The 19296-nt window shown below is 48.5% G+C and overlaps 1 protein-coding gene across 8 annotated transcripts in view; it reads right to left on the bottom strand.

Moving 5' to 3' along the window:
- LOC139561250 (neurexin-2-like) overlaps positions 1-19296 on the bottom strand; it is a 1055901-nt gene that overhangs the window by 335263 nt on the left and 701342 nt on the right. The window contains exon 1 of one of the 8 annotated variants that reach the window (XM_071378234.1): positions 11041-12853. The exons of the other annotated variants lie outside the window; for them this stretch is intronic. Within the exon in view, the coding sequence (XP_071234335.1) occupies positions 11041-11371 (331 nt within the window). The 5' untranslated portion in view covers positions 11372-12853. Of the gene's footprint in view, positions 1-11040; positions 12854-19296 lie in introns of those variants that run through there. 8 annotated transcript variants of the gene reach the window in all.

The raw sequence follows: 19296 nt of genomic DNA, 5'->3' as shown, positions 1-19296 counted from the left end.
TCTTCTTACCAAACCACATTACCTTTGTTTTGGAGGTGTTCAGAACAAGGTTAAAGGTAGAGAAAGCTTGTTGGACACTAAGAAAGATTTGTTGTAGAGCGTTTAACACAAAATCAGGGGAGGGGCCAGTTGTGTATAAGACTGTATCATCTGCAAATAAATGGATGAGAGATCTTCCTACTGCCCGAGCTATGTTGTTGATGTAAATTCAGAAGAGCATGGGGCCTAGGATCGAGCCTTGGGGAACACCCTTGGTGACTGGCAGTGGCTGAGACAGCAGATGTTCTGACTGTAGGTCTGTAGGTTTTTGGTTTAAGACCTAGACTACCAGGTGAGGGGAGTTCCTTACTAATTACTGACCTTATTTCAACAATCAAGTACAAGGGAGAAGCAAAAACCCGCAGATACTCGGTGGAATGAGTTTGACACGTGTGATACAGCATCGACTTATTTTACAGCCGCCCGAGTTATCGCTATCACTGGTGCTGTTAGGCTGCTATATATTGTATTTTATTTTCATGACGGTCATCATCCATAACCGTCGGCTACACGGTAATTGTGCCAGCCCTAAGCATCACATGCCGATACACTCTCTATATCCACAACAGCGTTAGCAGTCAGTGTGTGTGTGTGTGTGTGTGTGTGTGCGTGTGTGTGTGTGTGTGTGGGGGGGGGGGACGGACAACGCTTATCTAATGCTAATTGTCAAATTGAGATGGAGAAATCTCCAAGTTGGCTACATGGTTGATGCTTTACGCATTATCTCAATGTGCTCTACGGGTGAATAGCATTTTCATCACCACAGCTTTATAGACCAGCGCCTGACAGAAAGGGGAAAATCGAAGCACTCCACCCAGATATAGTCTCCTGATCGGTGGAGCGATGGAGTGGAGCTCTGAGGGAAGAGGCTGAGGCAGTGGGCTCTGTGGCCTAGTACGGTGGGGCCGTGTGGGGCTTTCCACCCCTAACTTAGTTGAGTGATGGACTGGGGATAGGAGAAGAGTGGAGCGGAGCCCATCTCTGGTTATGTTGCCGTGTTTCACCTGTGCAGAGTCCTTTGGATCTCAGGGAAATGTTAAATGTTAAATGTGTCAGACCGTTCTGTATGTGAGAGGACGAGCTAGGCGGCTTGAAACAATGCACTGCCAACTTCTTCTTTCTCTCTGCATCCCTCCCTCTCTCCCGTCCTCCCTCGTTCCCCACCTCCCACGCATATCCCTTCCTTCCTCTGCTTCCTCAATTAATATATCCCCTCTTCTTCTCCTCCTCCATGTCCCTCTATCCCTTTCTTCCTTCCTTCGATTTGAGCCCAGTGTGCTGTGCAAATGAGTTGCTGGCACATTAGCATCAGCGAACGAGGGGATTTTCAGTGTGATGGATTCAGAGACTGACTGTCAGTCATCAGAGCCCTGACACAGATGTGTCAGACGGAGAAGCGAAAGGTCTTTGATGTTTTTGTATCCGCGTCCGTTGTTCAGCTACGAATTTGTTTATGTACGTGTGTATGTCTCATAAACGTTTGTGTGTGTGTGTGTGTGTGTGTGTGTGTGTCTTTGCGTGGGTGAGGCAATGGGGGATGTAGTCTGTCTATTTCTTATTTCTAGGTTACCTGTCTCTCTGTGGCAATGTTTCACAGAAAACTGCAGAAAGGTAATGTCGGCTTGCTATGATGTACTGACGTGAGACTGACAACTGTCAATCAGAACTCAAATATACACTATATACACCCCATCTATACCACCTAAGTACCGTACTATAATTAAACTGAGAAACCTGTATCACAAAGGGATAATCTAAAAATGCTTCCTTTAGCCAATATCACATCCAACACCATGGTCTCCCAATTCCTACCACCTGGAAAAAACGAACCCAAGGGCAAATCCCGACCGGCATCACATTTTTTCCCCTTGAGCACGCAGTCAAGGAAATCTAGCGTAATTTATGGAAATTAATACACCGAAAATACATGGATGTAATTTCCCACCCAGTAAATGCAGAATCATAAGAGAGAGAGTCCCCATACTTTTAAGTATATTTTGTCAAAGAGGTCAGACCCTACTAGGCCTTCAAACCCCATTGAAGGCCTATAAGGACACCAGAATAAAATACATTTATCATGTAGGGTACTTGAACGTCAAACAGCAGCTTCTCGCCATGAGTATTTCATACCACGCATCTTTCTTTTTACATTTCATCTCTCCCTCCTTTATCTGTCTGGGAATGTGTCAGCCGATCCCCTTAGGAATAACTACACAGCATGCAATTTAAAAAAAAAACAGCACATCAAAGTATGACTAGCAACATTTTGGACCGAGAGCAAAGACTAAGATTTCTTTCTTTATAGGCACCAGCCCAAAGTGGAGCTAGTCTCCCGCATGCTAAACTAGGTTCACGACCTGACCCTGGTCCCCTCAGTGTTGTCCTCTAGCCATGAGCCGCCTCAGCACATGCTTAGTATGTCTGTCTAAGCTTGTTTTGGCTGGGGACTCAGCTGGATCCCTAAAAAGCTGCTCCCCTGTGAAGTTGACAAATATAACAACAGCTAAGACAAATAATGAAAAGGGGGAGAAAAAAAAACTCGGTGACAACAACTACGTCTGGGATTTGTTTTTGGTTTTTTTAGACCAGAAAAGCTTTAAAAAAAAAATCTGTGATCAAAAGGACCGAGAGAGAGAGAGAAAAAATAAAGAAATTGGGATGAAAGTAAGAATAGTAACAGTAGCTGATGAAGCCGTCCTAGTAGTCAGCTCCTAAACCCGTCAGCCTTGGGGAAGGGGAGGACCCTTTTCAAAGCAGCAGTCATGCATAATATAAGCCACTTTGTTTATTAATGATGAGGGGTCCCAGCAGAGACGCAAATCCTCGGCGCTAGGCCCGAATCGCGGTGGCTTTAATATCTAGCCGGATAAATAATTTATGCCTACACCACTGCGCCCTCTGAAGATTCGACCCTCGCTTCTCAATGCCGACACACTCGGCCTGGCGCACTACAAAAGCGAGAGGCGGCGCTGTGCTCGATCTCCTCTCCCTCTGCCACCTCCCTGCGCTTGGCGGTGCTGCTTTCATGTACTTCGCTGCGAAGGGGATGCTGAGAAATGGGTTGCCATGGTCCCACACTTCCAGGCCAACATGTCCACCACCCGCTAAAATGAATTTCCACAGAGAGCCATGCATGGTGCCCAAGCGGGCAGTTCGCCATTGGGTAATCTACAGAGAAGATACTTTCTAGAAAGTCGGCCATTTTGACACTGCCATCCCTCACCATGGTGCTTTTTGGAGAAAGTGTAGTACCATTATGGCCCCTACTATGACTGATGAACGCAGTGTAATATGTCAAATTGAATGACCCAGAGAATACATCATGGGCCATCAGTACATATGTAACACATGGGATATGAACCCGGGTCTCCCAGGAAAGCAGCAAACGTCTTAGACAAAGAGGACATTTCCTCTTGGACCGATGGCAGACGCTGATTTTAAAGATCGCAGGCTGGGCTACCTCATCACGTGATCATGTCGGCTACACATAGAAGACAAGTTTTGATTGTCATTGGAAAAGGTGATCAGTGAAATACATAAATACATAAAGTCCTATCACTGTGTGTTTGCATGTAGTGCTTGTGTCAAATTCACCTATTCCGACCCAAAAGACTAGTGTGCCCGTTGCAAATAATAACAGTTTGAAAGCTATTTCCATTCAGCGGCGCCAAAGAATGACATGACGAGTAGCCAGTGAACGGCGGCGGTGGCGGCGCTCGTTGAGCAGGGCATTGATCAAAACGTTGTCTAGGAGGATCCTTAGCACCTCCGCCGGGCAAAGTGCTTTCTCTTCGCCTCTTTCACTCACTTCCTGGCTTTAATAGAAAAGCTATGAATGGGTATGTCTGGCAGCTGCATGCATTCTCTGTTCCCTGTGGGGGCGTACGACACCTTGTTTCCTGTCAGGCGTAATGTGAAAGAACGAAAGAGAAACAGGGGAAATCAATTCAAATGGAAGCGCGAGCTAGCTAGCCACAGTCTAGAATCTAGACAGAGCTGCTTGTGTTGTTGACGTGTGTCGGCGAACGCAGACCTTCGTTTGGTCTCATAACAAGGACTCGTTGCGATGGCGTTCGAATCGGTCCAAAGTACACCACAGGCGGCCTATAGAAAGTAGACCAGTTTGACAAAATAAACAATGTCAGCCTTGGTATTTGCCATGAAATGACAGACATATCGAGTTGGAAGGGCCGAGAAGAGGAAAGATGGCTTAGGTCAGAACATCTTCCTATATTATACTGTAATTCCTGGTTGCAACCATAATCATGGTCCCTGTCTGTCAAGCCTGGCCTTGTATTTACTGTTGATTGCGGTGCTGTGGTTGCTAAGTACCTGACCTCACCCACAATGTAAAAAAGAAGGCACTGCCACACTGCGGCAGCTAGAACAAGAGCATGACGCTGACAACACCGGAAAACACTACGAGATCCACATACTGTACATACTTACATGACAAGGACACACAAATACTATATCCCGATGCCTAGTCACTTTAACCCTATACATATCTACCTCTATAACTCTGGCATTGTACATATGGTACTGGAACTGACCCTGTATTTAACTTACTTACTTTCTCGTGTTCTGCTAATTTCTATTTCTCATGTGTTGGTGTCCTACTTCACTTTATTTAATAGTACTACTGATATTAATGACTCCATTGTCGGGAAAGCGCTTGCAAGAAAGGCATTTCACTGTACTTGTGCACGTGACAATAAAAACTTGAAACACACACGCTATATTGAGGACCTGCAGAGTATCACACTATACAGTATAGGCGTGCATATGCCAGCTGTAGTGAGTGTTGACTGCATGGGTAATGAGGATACTGCGGAGGACCATTAGAAGGGTTGAGGTAGCACACACCCGGGGGTGTACACTAAGTGTACTCAAATGCTGCTTGAACACCCGCAGACTAATAACACACTCACAAAAGGTCCACTTGGAGGAAAGGGCTCACGAGCCAAACCAAAGTGGCTGGGTCAAGAACCAATTAAGATAACAAGTTGTTCTACTTCCAACAAATAGTGTGCATAATACGCCAATCTAGTTGAATTAACAGATGACACGTCCGTTTACACACTTGGCAGCATTTGAAAGGGCTCGGTTTGACAGGCTTGGCTTTGTGTTACCCTCTTTCAAAGGCACAATTGGTCAGGTGGACAGAGAGACAAAAAAAAGACTGCAAATGTCAAACAGACAAACCTTATCTGGAATAGCCAGGAGGTGTCCTTTCTCCTCCTCTGCCATTTTGTGTGTGTCTGTGTGTCTGTGTGTCTGATTGTGTGTGTATGCCTCTGCCCTGCAGAGCGATGAGGAGAATAGAATCGAGAATACTAATGCCAGCCTTCTTAAAAGTAGGGCCGTGCCTCTTGTCCCTGTGTCCCTATGGGCTAAGCTCACTGTCCCCTCCACCCTGACCTCACACAGTGGTGTCACCACAGAGATAAAGCAGTGATTATCAAACGCCTCTCCTTGTCATTATCACTAGGAGCTGTGACAACAGGGCCAGCCGTAGGGGCCGCGGCCCCGAGTTCTCCCCCAGGATGAGCGCACAGAGCTGGGGTTGCTGTAACCTCGTTGCTGCCTGCCTCGAAGCGCTGCTGGGTCATCAGCATGCATGGGGTGCCCGTAAGCAAACATCGCTGCTGTCAAACACTAACACTGTAGTCAAACAGCAGGCACTCCCCCGGGTATCCCCTGAGCTCAACGCTCCGCAACGGACGCTATTGTATTGAGTAGAAAGGGAGGAATGGAAGGGAGAGAGGGAGGGAGAGAGAGCGAGAGAGAGAGATAGAAGTAATGAGCAGAGTAGAGGGGGAGAGGTAGAGCATTGAACAAAGGGAGGAGTAGAGAGTGAGAGATGAAGAATGGTAAGACAGGAGAGAGGGCGAGAGGAGATAAAGAGAACTAGAGATATCAAGATAAAGACATATTCCAAGCGTACGTACAGGTATACAAGGAGAAAGCTGCCGGGAGAGAGGAAAATATAAAGGTGCTCTAGGGGAAAGACGTATTGACAGCGTCAGAGGGGGTGGGGGGGGGGGGGGGGGGCAGCCTCAGGGGTTTGTGTGTGTATGGGGGATGGCGGTCAGAGGGGGAGTTGGCTCCTCTGTGGCGGCACTTAATTCAAGGGCACTTGGAGGAGGGTTGCCATGGGGACGCCGTGCCCACAGGGAGAAAGGTGTGAGACCTCTCCATCCTCTGTGAAACACAATAACAGAGATCACACAAGCAGAATGAACTATTGTCCTGGTCCTGCATAGAGCTAGGGATTCGAGGCTGTTGTATAACCAGATCATCTCTCTCCGCCTATTAATATAAAGGCTAAAATGGTATATTGTCATAATGTATGCAAGAGTAATTCTGCCGTGGATATCCTTGAGGTAAATGGGGAAAGAAAAGCAAGGTATATTGGATGTATGTGTTGCTAGCGAGCCAGCTTTCCTCTCCGTTGCTTCTCGCGATTTGCCTTGAATGAAGGACTGAAGGAGATTTGACACTCAGACTGAAGGAGAAGCAGCTCCAAGGCCACATCTCAGATCCAAACACCCACAGTGGTGGAAGCGCACACACACACACACACACACACCACACACACACCACACACACACACACACACACACACACACACACACACACACACACACACACACACACACACACACACACACACACAGACAGCTAATAGAGACAATATCATTAAAAGGTGTTGAGAGGGCTCTACCTTGTGCATGTCTAACTATAGGCTGAATCCAGTGATTGTGTGGCGTTATACATGTCCTCCCCCGTTTCCTTTTACACACACGGCTTCCACACGGCTTCCATTTCAATCGGCACATCCAGTTCCTTGCTAATCCAATATGATGTACGCCGGCGACAGTGATATTCATGAACCTCCACTCAAGTCACAGGGGGAAGCTGCGAGGCCACATCTCAGATCCAAAACACCCATTACACACACCCACGTACGCATTAAATATCCACCGATGAAATCTCCTGGAATGTCTCCATCACAAACAACAAACACGGTCCGAGTTTAGAATTAGGATGTTAATCCCGTCAGCCCAATGCAGCAGCCTGTGCAGGTATGGATTACGCTGCAGGGCAAATAGTCCCCTTGCCTTGCCCGTTTCCATTCCAAAGAGCTAGGGTAGGTGTGAGTAGCGTGTGTCTGTCTGTCTGTCTGTCTGTCTGTCTGTCTGTCTGTCTGTCTGTCTGTCTGTCTGTCTGTCTGTCTGTCTGTCTGTCTGTCTGTCTGTCTGTCTGTGTGTGTGTGTGTGTGCGTGTGTTGACTGATGAGGAAAGAATGAGGTCCGACATACTGCATCAACAAAGCTACTGCGGTGTCATTGATCTGTGGTGAGTTTACGTTAAGTGTTTTCATAATTAGAGAGAAGAGATATAAGCACCGACTCAGTAAAGACAAAAAGCTCATCAAAGCCGTGCATCAGAGGATGTGTGCGCTGTTCATATAAGTATGCCGCAGCTTCCTTCAAAGGAGCCTTAGTGATATAACAACGGAACGGACAAAGGCGTTCATGAGACAATGTCATCTGAGAAAGCCCAGTGATTTCGCGAGGCTCCTCCGTAAGACGGCAGAGCACGCTCTTTGCTGTGACATAACGACGCTGCTAAATAGGTTCTGGTTGGCCTGCGAGCGCTGAGGCTATGTTTTGCCAGCCCCAAGGGAGGCCCGGTGTGAGATGAAACCGTCAACATGGATTAAATATATACCATACGTGGGAGGGAAGAAAGAGCCAGTGTCAAGTCGAGCCAGCCGCAGACTGAGTGCTTCTGGGTAATACCGGAGTGAGAAGAGAGAGAGCGGTTTGAAATGACAAACACGAAGGGAAAAGCATGGTCGGGAGGGGGGGGGGACTCTTCAATTACCTTCAATCAGAAGCAGTGTAGAAGAAATCACACTGGCTTGAATAGGCCATAATGAATTGCTTTTCATATAGACAGGCTGAGAGTGGGGCATCGGTGGCGGCGGGCGATTGGCGATGGGGGCCTTGCAAACAGGCGCCTTTCCATTCAGCATCCATCATAATAGTGCGTCGTGGCGGGCGGTGGCAGTCGTTAATCAGGCAGGATAACAGGACAAACAGTGGCCTCTCCACTCTGCCTGGCACTAAGAGTGGCTCGCCAAACAAACCTGGCTAATACTCAATCACTTTGAAGCACTTCTTCATACACCCGAGTGTCACATGTACATGTACAGACGCATTAGCATGCATACTAGGATCCAAATCCCAATTGGAAACAATATGCCAATATCCCACCAACCAAATGTTAAGCAAACAACTCCCAGCCATGGCTTAACAGTACCTACTATGTACCAAAAGGTTAAGGCATCTCCTATTAACATGATCCAATCCATCTCTCCACTGTTGTTTGTATCACAAGCTCTCGTCGGTGGCTCTGTCCCTGCAGTATCCTTTTCAGGAGGAGACGACGGGGCCGACAGAAACAGAGTAATGACACCACCAGCAGGCAGAATGCAGTATGAGGCCTTCAGCAGCGCTCCCAGAGTCAACTGCCTTTTTTTGGGTAAGTTTGAACTTACTGTTGCGAGTTGGAATAGCAGGATACACAAGGTGCAAGTTTGAAATGTGGTTGTGCATCAGGAGTTTTCCTCTTGTTATGTCCCTCACTGATAGTCACTCAATTAGCCCATGTCAGCTAAAACATTTTTTATGGGTAAATTAGTCTAGTGGCCAGCTATCTAAACATGTAGTAGGCCTAATCATGGTCCTCTATTGATGCTATTAGTCACTCTCGCTCAGATATCATATTAAAAGCGGCAAACATTTCTCTCCGCCCTACGGCAGCATTTGTAGAATTACATGAAATTAGTTATAAAATAGCCAAATCTTCTCTCTGCCCCAAAACGTGTAGAATTGCAGCAAAATGTTTTAAAATGGCAACATTTTCTCCACGCCCCATAGTACACATATTCGTGAGCCACGGCGGTCCCTCCCCCATCAAAGTTGCCCATTCCTGTCATAGGTCATATTCTTAAGGAGATCTTATCGAGCAGAAAACTGTGATAGGGTTTCTAATGAGGGGGGGGGGGGGACTTGGTTGACGGAAACGAGGGCTGGCACATGATATAGAGGGCCATGAGTCTGGACTTGGATGGCTTATATAGAGAGCGACTGAAATGGAGTCTCTCCATTGGAGTGATATGCAAGAGTATGCGTGATGTCTTTTCACATGAAATGGAATCGGTGATGAACACATGCCGCTCTGAATAATAACTTAAAAAAGACACCCAAGTTGTCAGACGAAGCTGGGTATCATGTGGGCGGGCAATGAGTAACCACTAAAAGCAATAGGAGACTGTTCAATGGGTTCTATGCATTGTGCACTTCACAGAAACAACCTTGACCGTAGGACTACCAGCGTAGACACGTGGTCAGCGTCATATGGCCTGAACCACAGGCTCTTCCTTTCGTTTCCCGTTCTTTCACTTTAACCAAACGAATACCCCGTTTCTCTAAGTGTCCGATATCATCGGACAGCCGCAAATCCACAGAGAGAGCCCGAGAACCCTTTTAATATTCATTACAGTGTGTAAATAGTTAAGCAACTTGAAATGCAAGAGAAGTGCAATCCAATTACCAAAGCTAGAGGGTGAAAGAAATAACTAAATAGTGAATAGAACAGGGCAGCCAGGGTTTCAGCTGCCATTTTAGAACGGTGTGTGTGTGCGTGTGTGCGTGTGTGCGTGTGTGAGTGTGTGTGTGTGTGTGTGTGTGTGTGTGTGTGTGTGTGTGTGTGTGTGTGTGTGTGTGTGTGTGTGTGTGTGTGTGTGTGTGTGTGTGTGTGTGTGTGTGTGTGTGTGTGTGTGTGTGTGTGTGTGTGCGCGCTTCCAGCCAGGTCATTACAAGCAAACATCAATCATCAACCCTTTATTGGAAAAAGCAAGCATTATTTCCCCACATCTTCTCAGACTCTATTGGAAGCTCTATTGTGTTCCAGACTGGCATTTGGCCCGAGAGACAGTTGGCATATCGCGCTCAGCGGCTCCGGCAGAGAATGTGAAAAGTCAGAAATCCAATGCGGCACTGAGCACAGGGAAGATGCAGAAAGCCAATAACGTCGATAGAGGCGCAGGCTCGGCCAATTGACTGCGGCGGCCTACGTGCGCTGCTCCGCCTTGATTGACACAGATTACGGCTAAACGGAGGAGGGCGGCGCCGTCAAGCACACGGACCGAAACTAAGTGGACCGAAGTGAATGATATGGACAGCGGAACACGCGAAGACGCCGAGTTGCCAGAACGCTGGGAATTCACTCTGCGGAAGGTTGGGAAAGGGCGAGGGGAAATGGGATTTAAAAAAAGAAAACTCCAGCAGAAGAAACTGCAGCAACCAACAGAGAACCCTGAGAGAAGCAGCCAAACGCATTTATAGAGCACAGGAAAGACATTGAGTCAATTTTAAAATGGAAAACCAGGACACAGAGTACCATAGTGAATACATACAGCAGAACACAATCTCAAAGACCTTGAAAGGACATTAAAACCCAGCCATTGTGTGTCAACAGTTGGCCTATGCATTATGATGACATGAATCTGCATTGGTCACAAGCGTGGATCTAAAATGGCCGCCACATGTAAATCATGAGCATTAGGGCCCTGTTGTCTGAGGATGCACAGGATCCGGACCCATTCATCAGAGTTTGGCCAGCGGGGAGCTGCAGCAAATGAGGTGGGTTGCCCTGTTGAACCCCTCTGCCTTTGTGTGGATGAACCAGGATCAATAGATGGATGAACCACTTGGCTTGACTCATGGTCTCAAGCCGGACCACCTCCTCTCCAACCACAAATCAACCCCCTTCAAGACCGCTACGTTTCATTAACCTCCATAGTCCAAATCATAATTCCACACATCACACACTCTTACCGGCATGATTAATCGATACATCAACCATTAGCTTGCCAGATAGCGAAAGGGACCGTTTACGAGTAAAATAAGGGAGTTTGGACCTTACCGTGGCCTCCACGTGTGAGAAAGGGCATCCTGTTGATGGCGATGGGCACAGTTCCATGCTTGTTGTGGAAGTGGTGGACGTGGTGGGTGGTGCTGAGGCTGGAGGAGACACGGGCGGCCACGGCAGGGCAGGGGAAGGCCAGCAGGGCCAGGGAGAGCACCAGCCGGAACAGGCAGGCCGGGCTGGCCCACACCAGGGGCGCCACGGGCCGCTGCACTAGCAGCAGCCCTCCGCCCACCTCCAGGACCGACCGAAGCACGGGGGCGTAGCTCAATGGGAGCAGCATGCCCCTCCAACTTCCTTCCGCGCGACAGGAACAGGAAGATGACATCTCAGATGGACCCAGGGCCCATGATCCCCGGCTTGCCAGTGCGGGGCAAAAATATATATATTTGTAAAAACCCCCCAAAATTTACACGATCCTCCTCCCGAAGATGATGATCCCAAAAACACTGCAGGAAAAAAGGTATGTTCAGGGAAAATAAAAAGTGAAATCCTTCCAAAAAGGAGCAAGAAGAAAAAATCTGAAAATTCCTTCAGTGAGTCCTATGGCTAAATCCCCCCTGGAGCCTATTCCCTATTCCTACGCAATCCTCCAGAGCCCCCAAAAAACGAATCCCCAAAAACAACAGCACCCCAAAAAAAACGACCCCCCCCCACTGCCGACTAAGGACTTTTATTAAGGAACCCTGCTAAGCACCACAAAACAAACTACCACTAGCGGTGGAAGCCTAAACAGCAACTGATAAATCAGGGGAACACAGATTATTACATTTTTTAAATGCTTCCATCTGTAAAACTATATGACTAATCAACACAAATATATTTTTCAGCTATAACTCAATAACCCTGTTTGCTGTCAATAGAACTGAAGTTTTCCACTGCGAAAGCGCTACAAACCTTCTCGATCCAGAGCCTGAGCCCTCGGTGTGGTTAAAAAAACGACCACCATCCCCACAGTTTGCTGGATGAAACCTCTCACATCAGAAAACAAAAGGCAAAAAAGGGATAGAGTGATGGAGAGAGGGCTAGAACAGTGCCAAGACGATGGAGGTGCAGCTGAATCCAGCTTCCAGGCTTTTCACATCTCTGAAGGAACGACAGCGTAGAGCAGAGCCGTCTGCAGAGAGCAGAGGCAAACAAGGGATGTGGAAATCGAGTGCAGGGCAGAGAAAGAGAAAAAGCAGAAGTAGATATTCCCAACAACTATAGACACTCGCAATCCCTCTCCCCTCCAGGAGAGAACCAAGCTAGGGTGGAGAGCGGCGCGGATACAGATTCAGAGGCAGTAGAATCGCACCCAAACACACAGAGAGCATCCAAGTGATCGCTATCCCCTCCAGCTCAGAAAAGCATCACAGCATACCGATCCTTCAAAATCCTCCTAGTCTCCTTCCCACTCAATATCACACAGTATCCTTTTCCTTTATGTCCCTTCAGATGGAAAGAGATTCCCGGGTCTCTCCCTCTCAGTCCGTGGATTCCCAGACGCTGGTCTGAGGAAGAAGCAGTCCTCTCGGAGCTCCGGCACAGACTGCTGGCTGGCTTGTTCGGACCGACGCCACTGCTGTGAAATTCATGCTAATTGAAACAGGGGCTGCAGCAGCGAGAGCATCCTTCCCCTCCTTCCTTCCACAAGACTCTCCTGATCCAGCGGTCTAAAGGCAGGACGTCTGCGTACGCTGGAGCGGACAAGGGGCAAGTAAAACAGAAACGGCAGAAATGGAGCAAGGGAAGTTGGACACACTCCGCTCTCCTTGAAAGCACAGCCGGAGACGGAGATAGATAGAGGCAAACAGACGCGGAGAGAGAGTGTGAGCCTGAGAGCGAGAGGGCGGGAGAGGGGAGGGAGGGAGGGGAGGGAGGGGAGAGAGAGGCAGGGATGGAGGATGGGTAGCAGGCAGGAACACATGCTTGTGTATGCACATACAGCACACAAATAGAGTGAAGCCACAGATTTGTCGCCAATGTATGGGCTCTCAACCAGTAAATAACAGCTTGGTGGACTGTTGGGGCGGGTTCTTCTTCCAAACTCACTGTAATAACAACACAGCAGCAGGAGTCAGAGAGGGTATTTTTGTCATTTAGGAATAATGAATGAACACGTGCATGTAGGTGAAAAATAAACAACATTCACACATACAAAAACACGGATCTGCGCACACACGCACAAAGAGGGCGAGACCCGGTTGGTCACTGGTGATAAATCATTGAAGGGTCTAGCAAATGAATGCGGGACCTCGTTTTCCCCTCATCAGTGTGAGGAAACGGCACACTGCTGCTTTGTTTCACTCACCCTCCCCTCGTTCATTTCATCCTCCCCTCTGTACTCCCTCTTTTATCCTTTCACTTCCCTCTACACTCTAAACACATCTCACATCCCCTAGCACTGAATATTCCACTCTCATTTGTCTTGTCTTTTCCTCCACTGCTCTTTCTCTGCTATTACTATCATACGAGGCCAGGGTAGCAAGGTAGAGAGGTAACGACGAGAGGCAGAAAGAGAGAGAGATGTGGAGCGAGAGAGAAAGAGAGGGAGGAGGGAAAGGCACAGAAAGCTGGAGACAGTGAGATAAATAGACGACAGACAGGGGAGGACCAAGAGAGGGGAAGAGGGAGAGACAGAGAGCGAATGAACACAGGGAGGGAGGGAGGGAGGGAGGGAGGGAGGGAGGGAGGGAGGGATAGCATACCAGATAAATCACGGCTGATGGAGTTTTCAGTTGGGACCGCCTCGCTTCTCTGAAAGGAGTGTGCTTGAAAAATGGGCAAACAGAAAAAGCCAGCACCACTCTTCCCCCTGTGACAGGAGGACAGGGCCACACTATCATTCAGATACACACTCTCACATGCGCACAAACACACAGCCCCCCCAGCAGCCATTACCCGGTGGGCCGGTCGCCTAACAGTGACAGGAGGAGGCACACCAGGGGCTTTCAGGGTGATGGAAGTTGGACACCCGGGCAAGGGTGAGCTCGGATATGGGCCTGACCCATGCACCTGTCTAGAGCTGGCAGGGGTGGAACCAAGGGAGCATGTCATAATTCACCCGGCCCCTCAGCCAGCCAGCTGTGGCTTAAAGGTGGGCCTGGGCTGTCTACAGTGGACCAGCAGTTAGCGCTAGTCTAGGGAGAGTATCTCCAATATGCAAAGAGGTGGAACACTTCGCTTCGCGGCTGGGTGCTAAAAAGGGAGGTAGAACTGTGTTAGCAAGAAGAAAAAAAAACTCTATTGTGTATGTAATTGCGTATAGAAACTTGTCCTGAGAAACGCCTTACAGCCAAAATGTTGACAATAAGAAGTACTTGTACTATACAAGGAACAGACACACACTGGACAAAACCCTCCCATACAGACGTGTTGTTTCCACGAAGGTGATGGGTGAAAGGTGTGTGAGGGGTAGCTCAACATGATGAAATACACAATGGGCTTGCTACAGCTGATGCTGGATGTCCCGAAAGACTGAGCGAAAACACACACACACACACTGAGGCCCAGGAGAGTGTCATCCTCACTTGCCCCCTTATTCTCCACTTCTAGGTGATGCAAGGCAGGCAAGCCACGTTCTGCTTCTGGTATTATTGTATTCCCCTGTTCACTACACCCCCCCCCCACCCCCCAGCACGCCCTCCCCAAAGGGAAGTGAGGTCAGAGAGAAAGTAAGATTACAGTTCCTGGTGGTGGATGGATCAAATGCCTCTCTCCCTACCTCCTAATCCCGCAAAAAACCTATTCTCACTTACCCACATAATTAACTACACTCCCTCATCCTCCCCATCCATAAACAGCGGTTGTTGGGCCAGGGGGGCATCAAAAAAGAGCCTTGTTGAGGAGAAAGTGTTGGAGTAATGGAGTGTTCTTATAACAATAGGACTGCAGGGATTTAGCAAGCCTGAGAGATCAGTGTTTACATGTGGGGAAATTCACATCTACACGAGGTGGCTAAGTCCAGTGGTGGAAAAAGAACCCAACTGTCACGATCGTCGTAAGAACATTCGTACCAAAGCGCAGCGTGATATGGGTTCCACATAATTTATTGACGTGAAACGCACAAAAACAATAAAAAGCAAACTATTCGTGAAGCTATGGAGTGCTCACAGGCAACTACACATAAACAAGATCCCACAAAACACAGTGGGGAAATGGCTGCCTAAATATTATCCCCAATCAGAGACAACGATAAACAGCTGCCTCTGATTGGGAACCATACCAGGCAAACATAGAAATAAAACAACCTAGATTACCCACCCTAGTCACACCCCGACCTAACCAAAATAGAGAATAAAAAGGCTCTCTATGGTCAGGGCGTGACAGTACCCCCCCAAAGGTGCGGACTCCAGCCGCAAAACCTGACTCTATAGGGGAGGGTCCGGGTGGGCATCTAGCGTCGGTGGTGGCTCCGGTGCGGGGCGAAGTAGCCACTACGCTCGCGGATCCGCCAGCGGGACTTTGCCCCCGCCCAGACCACGGGTCCGGCCATGGAGCCGGGTAGAATGCCGCACCCAGACTGGGCACCGGCGCCGAGGAAGGCTCCAGCCTTGGAGCGGGACTGGACGCCGTGCCTGGACTGGACATCGGCGCAGAGGAAGGCTCCTGCCATGGAGCGGGACTGGACGCCGTGCCTGGACTGGACATCGGCGCAGAGGAAGGCTCCTGCCATGGAGCGGGACTGGACTCCATGCCTGGACTGGGCACCGGCGCAGAGGACGGCTCCGGCCTTGGAAGGGGACTGGATGCCGTGCCTGGACTGAGCACCGGCGCAGAGGAAGGCTCCGGCCTTGGAGCGGGACTGGATGCCGTGCCTGGACTGGACATCGGCGCAGAGGAAGGCTCCTGCCATGGAGCGGGACTGGACGCCGTGCCTGGACTGGGCACCGGTGCAGAGGAAGGCTCCGGCCTTGGAGCAGGACTGGACGCCGTGCCTGGACTGGACATTGGCGCAATGGAAGGCTCCTGCCATGGAGCGGGACTGGATGCCGTGCCTTGACTGGGCACCGGTGCAGAGGAATGCTCGAGTGCGAGGAGCAGGCACAGGACGTACCGGACTGGTGAGGCGCACTGGAGGCCTAGTGCATGGAGCCGGCACAGGTGGTACCTGACTGCTGACACACACTTCTGGGCAAGTGAGAGGAGCACGCACAGGACGTACCGGACTGGGAAAGCGCACTGGAGGCCTGGTGCGTGGAGCCGGCACAGGTGGTACCGGACTGGTGACACACACCTCAAGGCGAGTGCGGAGAGCTGGCACAGGACGTACAGGGCTGGGGAGGCGTACTGGAGACCTGGTGCGTGGAGCCGGCACAGATTTTACCAGACTGATACCACGCTCCTCAGAATGAGTACGGAGAGCTGACTCAGGTGGCATCAAACAGATAACACGCTCCTTAGGGCGAATGTCATGCCTCATACACCAACACAACAACTCTCTCATTTCACTCTGCTCCAATTTCTCCATCAACTCACTGATGGTCTCTGACTCTCTCCGTTCACTCTCCTCCCTCTTCTCCCAGACTGACTCTGGTTCACCACCCCTTGGGACCCCCCCCAAATATTTTCGGGCTGTTTTTTGGGCTTTCTTTGTGGCCGCGAACCCCGAAGTCGTCGCTGTCCTCCCTTCTCTCCTTGCGTCTGCCGCCAAGGAAGCCTATCCTGTCCTGCCAGGATTTCCTCCCAAGTCCAGGATCCCTTCCCATCCAAGATCTCCTCCCAAGTCCAGGATACCTTCTCCTCCTGGGCACGCTGCTTGGTCCTGGTGTGGTGGGATCTTCTGTCACGATCGTCGTAAGAACATTCGGACCAAAGCGCAGCGTGATATGGGTTCCACATAATTTATTGACGTGAAACGCACAAAAACAATAAAAAGCAAACGATACGTGAAGCTATGGAGTGCTCACAGGCAACTACACATAAACAAGATCCCACAAAACACAGTGGGGGAATGGCTGCCTAATTATGATCCCCAATCAGAGACAACAATAAACAGCTGCCTCTGATTGGGAACCATACCAGGCCAACCATTTTCTTGTTTTTTTTATTTACGGAAAGCCAGGGACACACTCCAACATTCAGACATAATTTACAAATGGAGTATTTGAGTGAATCCACCAGATCAGAGGCAGTAGAGATGACCAGGGATGTTCGGTTGATAAGTGTGTGAATTGGACCATTTTCCTGTCCTGCTAAGCATTCAAAATGTAATAAGTACTTTTGGGTGTCAAGGAAAATGTATGGAGTAAAAAGTACAATATTTTCTTAAGGAATGTAGTGAAGTAAAAGTAAAAGTAGTCAAAAATATAAATTGTAAAGTACAGATACAAAAAAACTAGTAGTAGTACTTTAAAGTATCTTTAAATAAGTACTTCGCACCACTGGCTAAGTCACAGGACAGTTTGAATTTGTCCTTCACACTGAAGAGGGCGAAAGCCGAAACTTCTCCAAAGAGGTCAGGAAAATAGGACATACTGAATCCCTTAGCTCACACAGCAGGGGAGGCGTAAACACACAAAGGAAGTCATCACTTTTTAACTCCCAGCTCCCATTTGGACGATTCAATAACTTTTTCTCAGAATCAAATGTTAGCCACTTATGTAAGTGCACTTTGTGGAGAAGTTCAAGCTGTGAGTTATGTATTCTGCAGACAAATGGGACACACTAGCAACCCACAGACACTCGATTTGTCAGTTTAGCAACAAGATGCAAAAATGAGCATCGGTTACAATACAGCACAGTATGCTTTCTGTAGCGTTGTAGCGTTGCACAAGTAGACGCAACGCGATGTGAGGTTCAGTTAAGCAACTAGTTAACTAGCTGGCAATGGTTATGGACTAGCTAGTAGCTAGCCCGCTTACAGTAAGACATATGAGGCTATACGCTGTGTTTACAAAAAGCTAACTGGCTATGGAGACATACTAGCTAGTCGCTAGCTATGGATTAGCTCGCAGCTACAAATAGCTCTGGCTATTTCGATACAGTTGATTGAGTACCTGGCTAAGGTAATGATTGGTTTATAATAACGCAGACACAATGTTATCACTGCTGGGGAAAATAGAGAGAGAGAGAGAGAGAGAGAGAGAGAGCGAGCGAGAGAGACTCACAGTTTACGGTGGGCTATAATCTAATTGCACCGTTTATGTACATACTCTTATATTCTGCTCTCAGGGAGCCGGGTAATTAAAATCTATCGGTCTTCCACAAGCCCCACATCCATTTCACTGCTTCCCTTCTGCCTGTACCCAGACACATCCACACTACATCCCTCCTTCATAGTCAGACACAGAGAGGGAGAGAGAGAGGGAAGAGGGAAGGAATGAGAGAGAGAACAATTGAGAATCGCTAAGTTCATTACAAGACAAGAAGAGTCAAATGAATCCACTAATAACATCATGGCCTCACTACCTGTGAAGAAGGCTCAGTATCGGGTTGCCTCTCAGATCCAGCAATTTTGTCAAAGGCCAATGATCTTTCCTGGTCTTAGCGCTCGCAGGATGATGCGATCATGTAAACAAACACGTCTTTATGTAATAACGCACGCATGAGCAGGAGACAGACAGGCGAGGGCAGGAGTGGGAGACAGACCGAGAGGGAGCGTGCTGTAGTTAAAAAGGGAGGAGGAGAGAGGTCTCGCATGGTGGAGCCTGCCTGTTTCACACATCTTATTCAACTATGACGATACATCCCAGAGAGAAGCAGGAAGAGGGACCCCAGCGTTAATAACTGGCAAACCAACTGGCACCATTTCAGCCAATCAGATTGCACATTACTTTGAACCCATTTTCTAAAACCCCATTTGCAATATAGGCACAATGAAACCACTTCATGTCTTGGAGAGAAGACCCTGATGGTGGTGTTATCCGGGCGATTGTTCCACGTTGTTAATTAGCTGGCATCTATCACTCCGGACTTGCTGTTGAATATTTAAAGAGCTCAGGTTGAGGGGATCCCCAGGGCACAATAGGTGTAGTCTCAGAAGCTGAATCAGCGTTAGTGTCTGATCAGAACATTAACTGCCTTCAATAGCCACCAGAAATCTCAGAGAATCATTTGTTCATTTCAGAAAAAGACCAATCATTTTTTCCCCCAACAACCTCCATCGACATACTCAGATTTTTTCCCAATGTAACACCCACCTATCTAAATCAGATACAGTGAGAAATATATCAAACCCATATTAACATTTCCTTCCCCTGAATAACCACATTTTTCCCATCACCGTATCACCATGAGGATGAAAGTACTACAGCCAGCCTTTAATCTTTC

This window comes from Salvelinus alpinus, chromosome 31 (assembly GCF_045679555.1).
Source record: "Salvelinus alpinus chromosome 31, SLU_Salpinus.1, whole genome shotgun sequence".
Taxonomy (NCBI): Eukaryota; Metazoa; Chordata; class Actinopteri; order Salmoniformes; family Salmonidae; genus Salvelinus; species Salvelinus alpinus.
The sequence above is the reverse complement of the archived record's forward strand: the minus strand, read 5'-3'. Positions and strand labels throughout refer to the sequence as shown.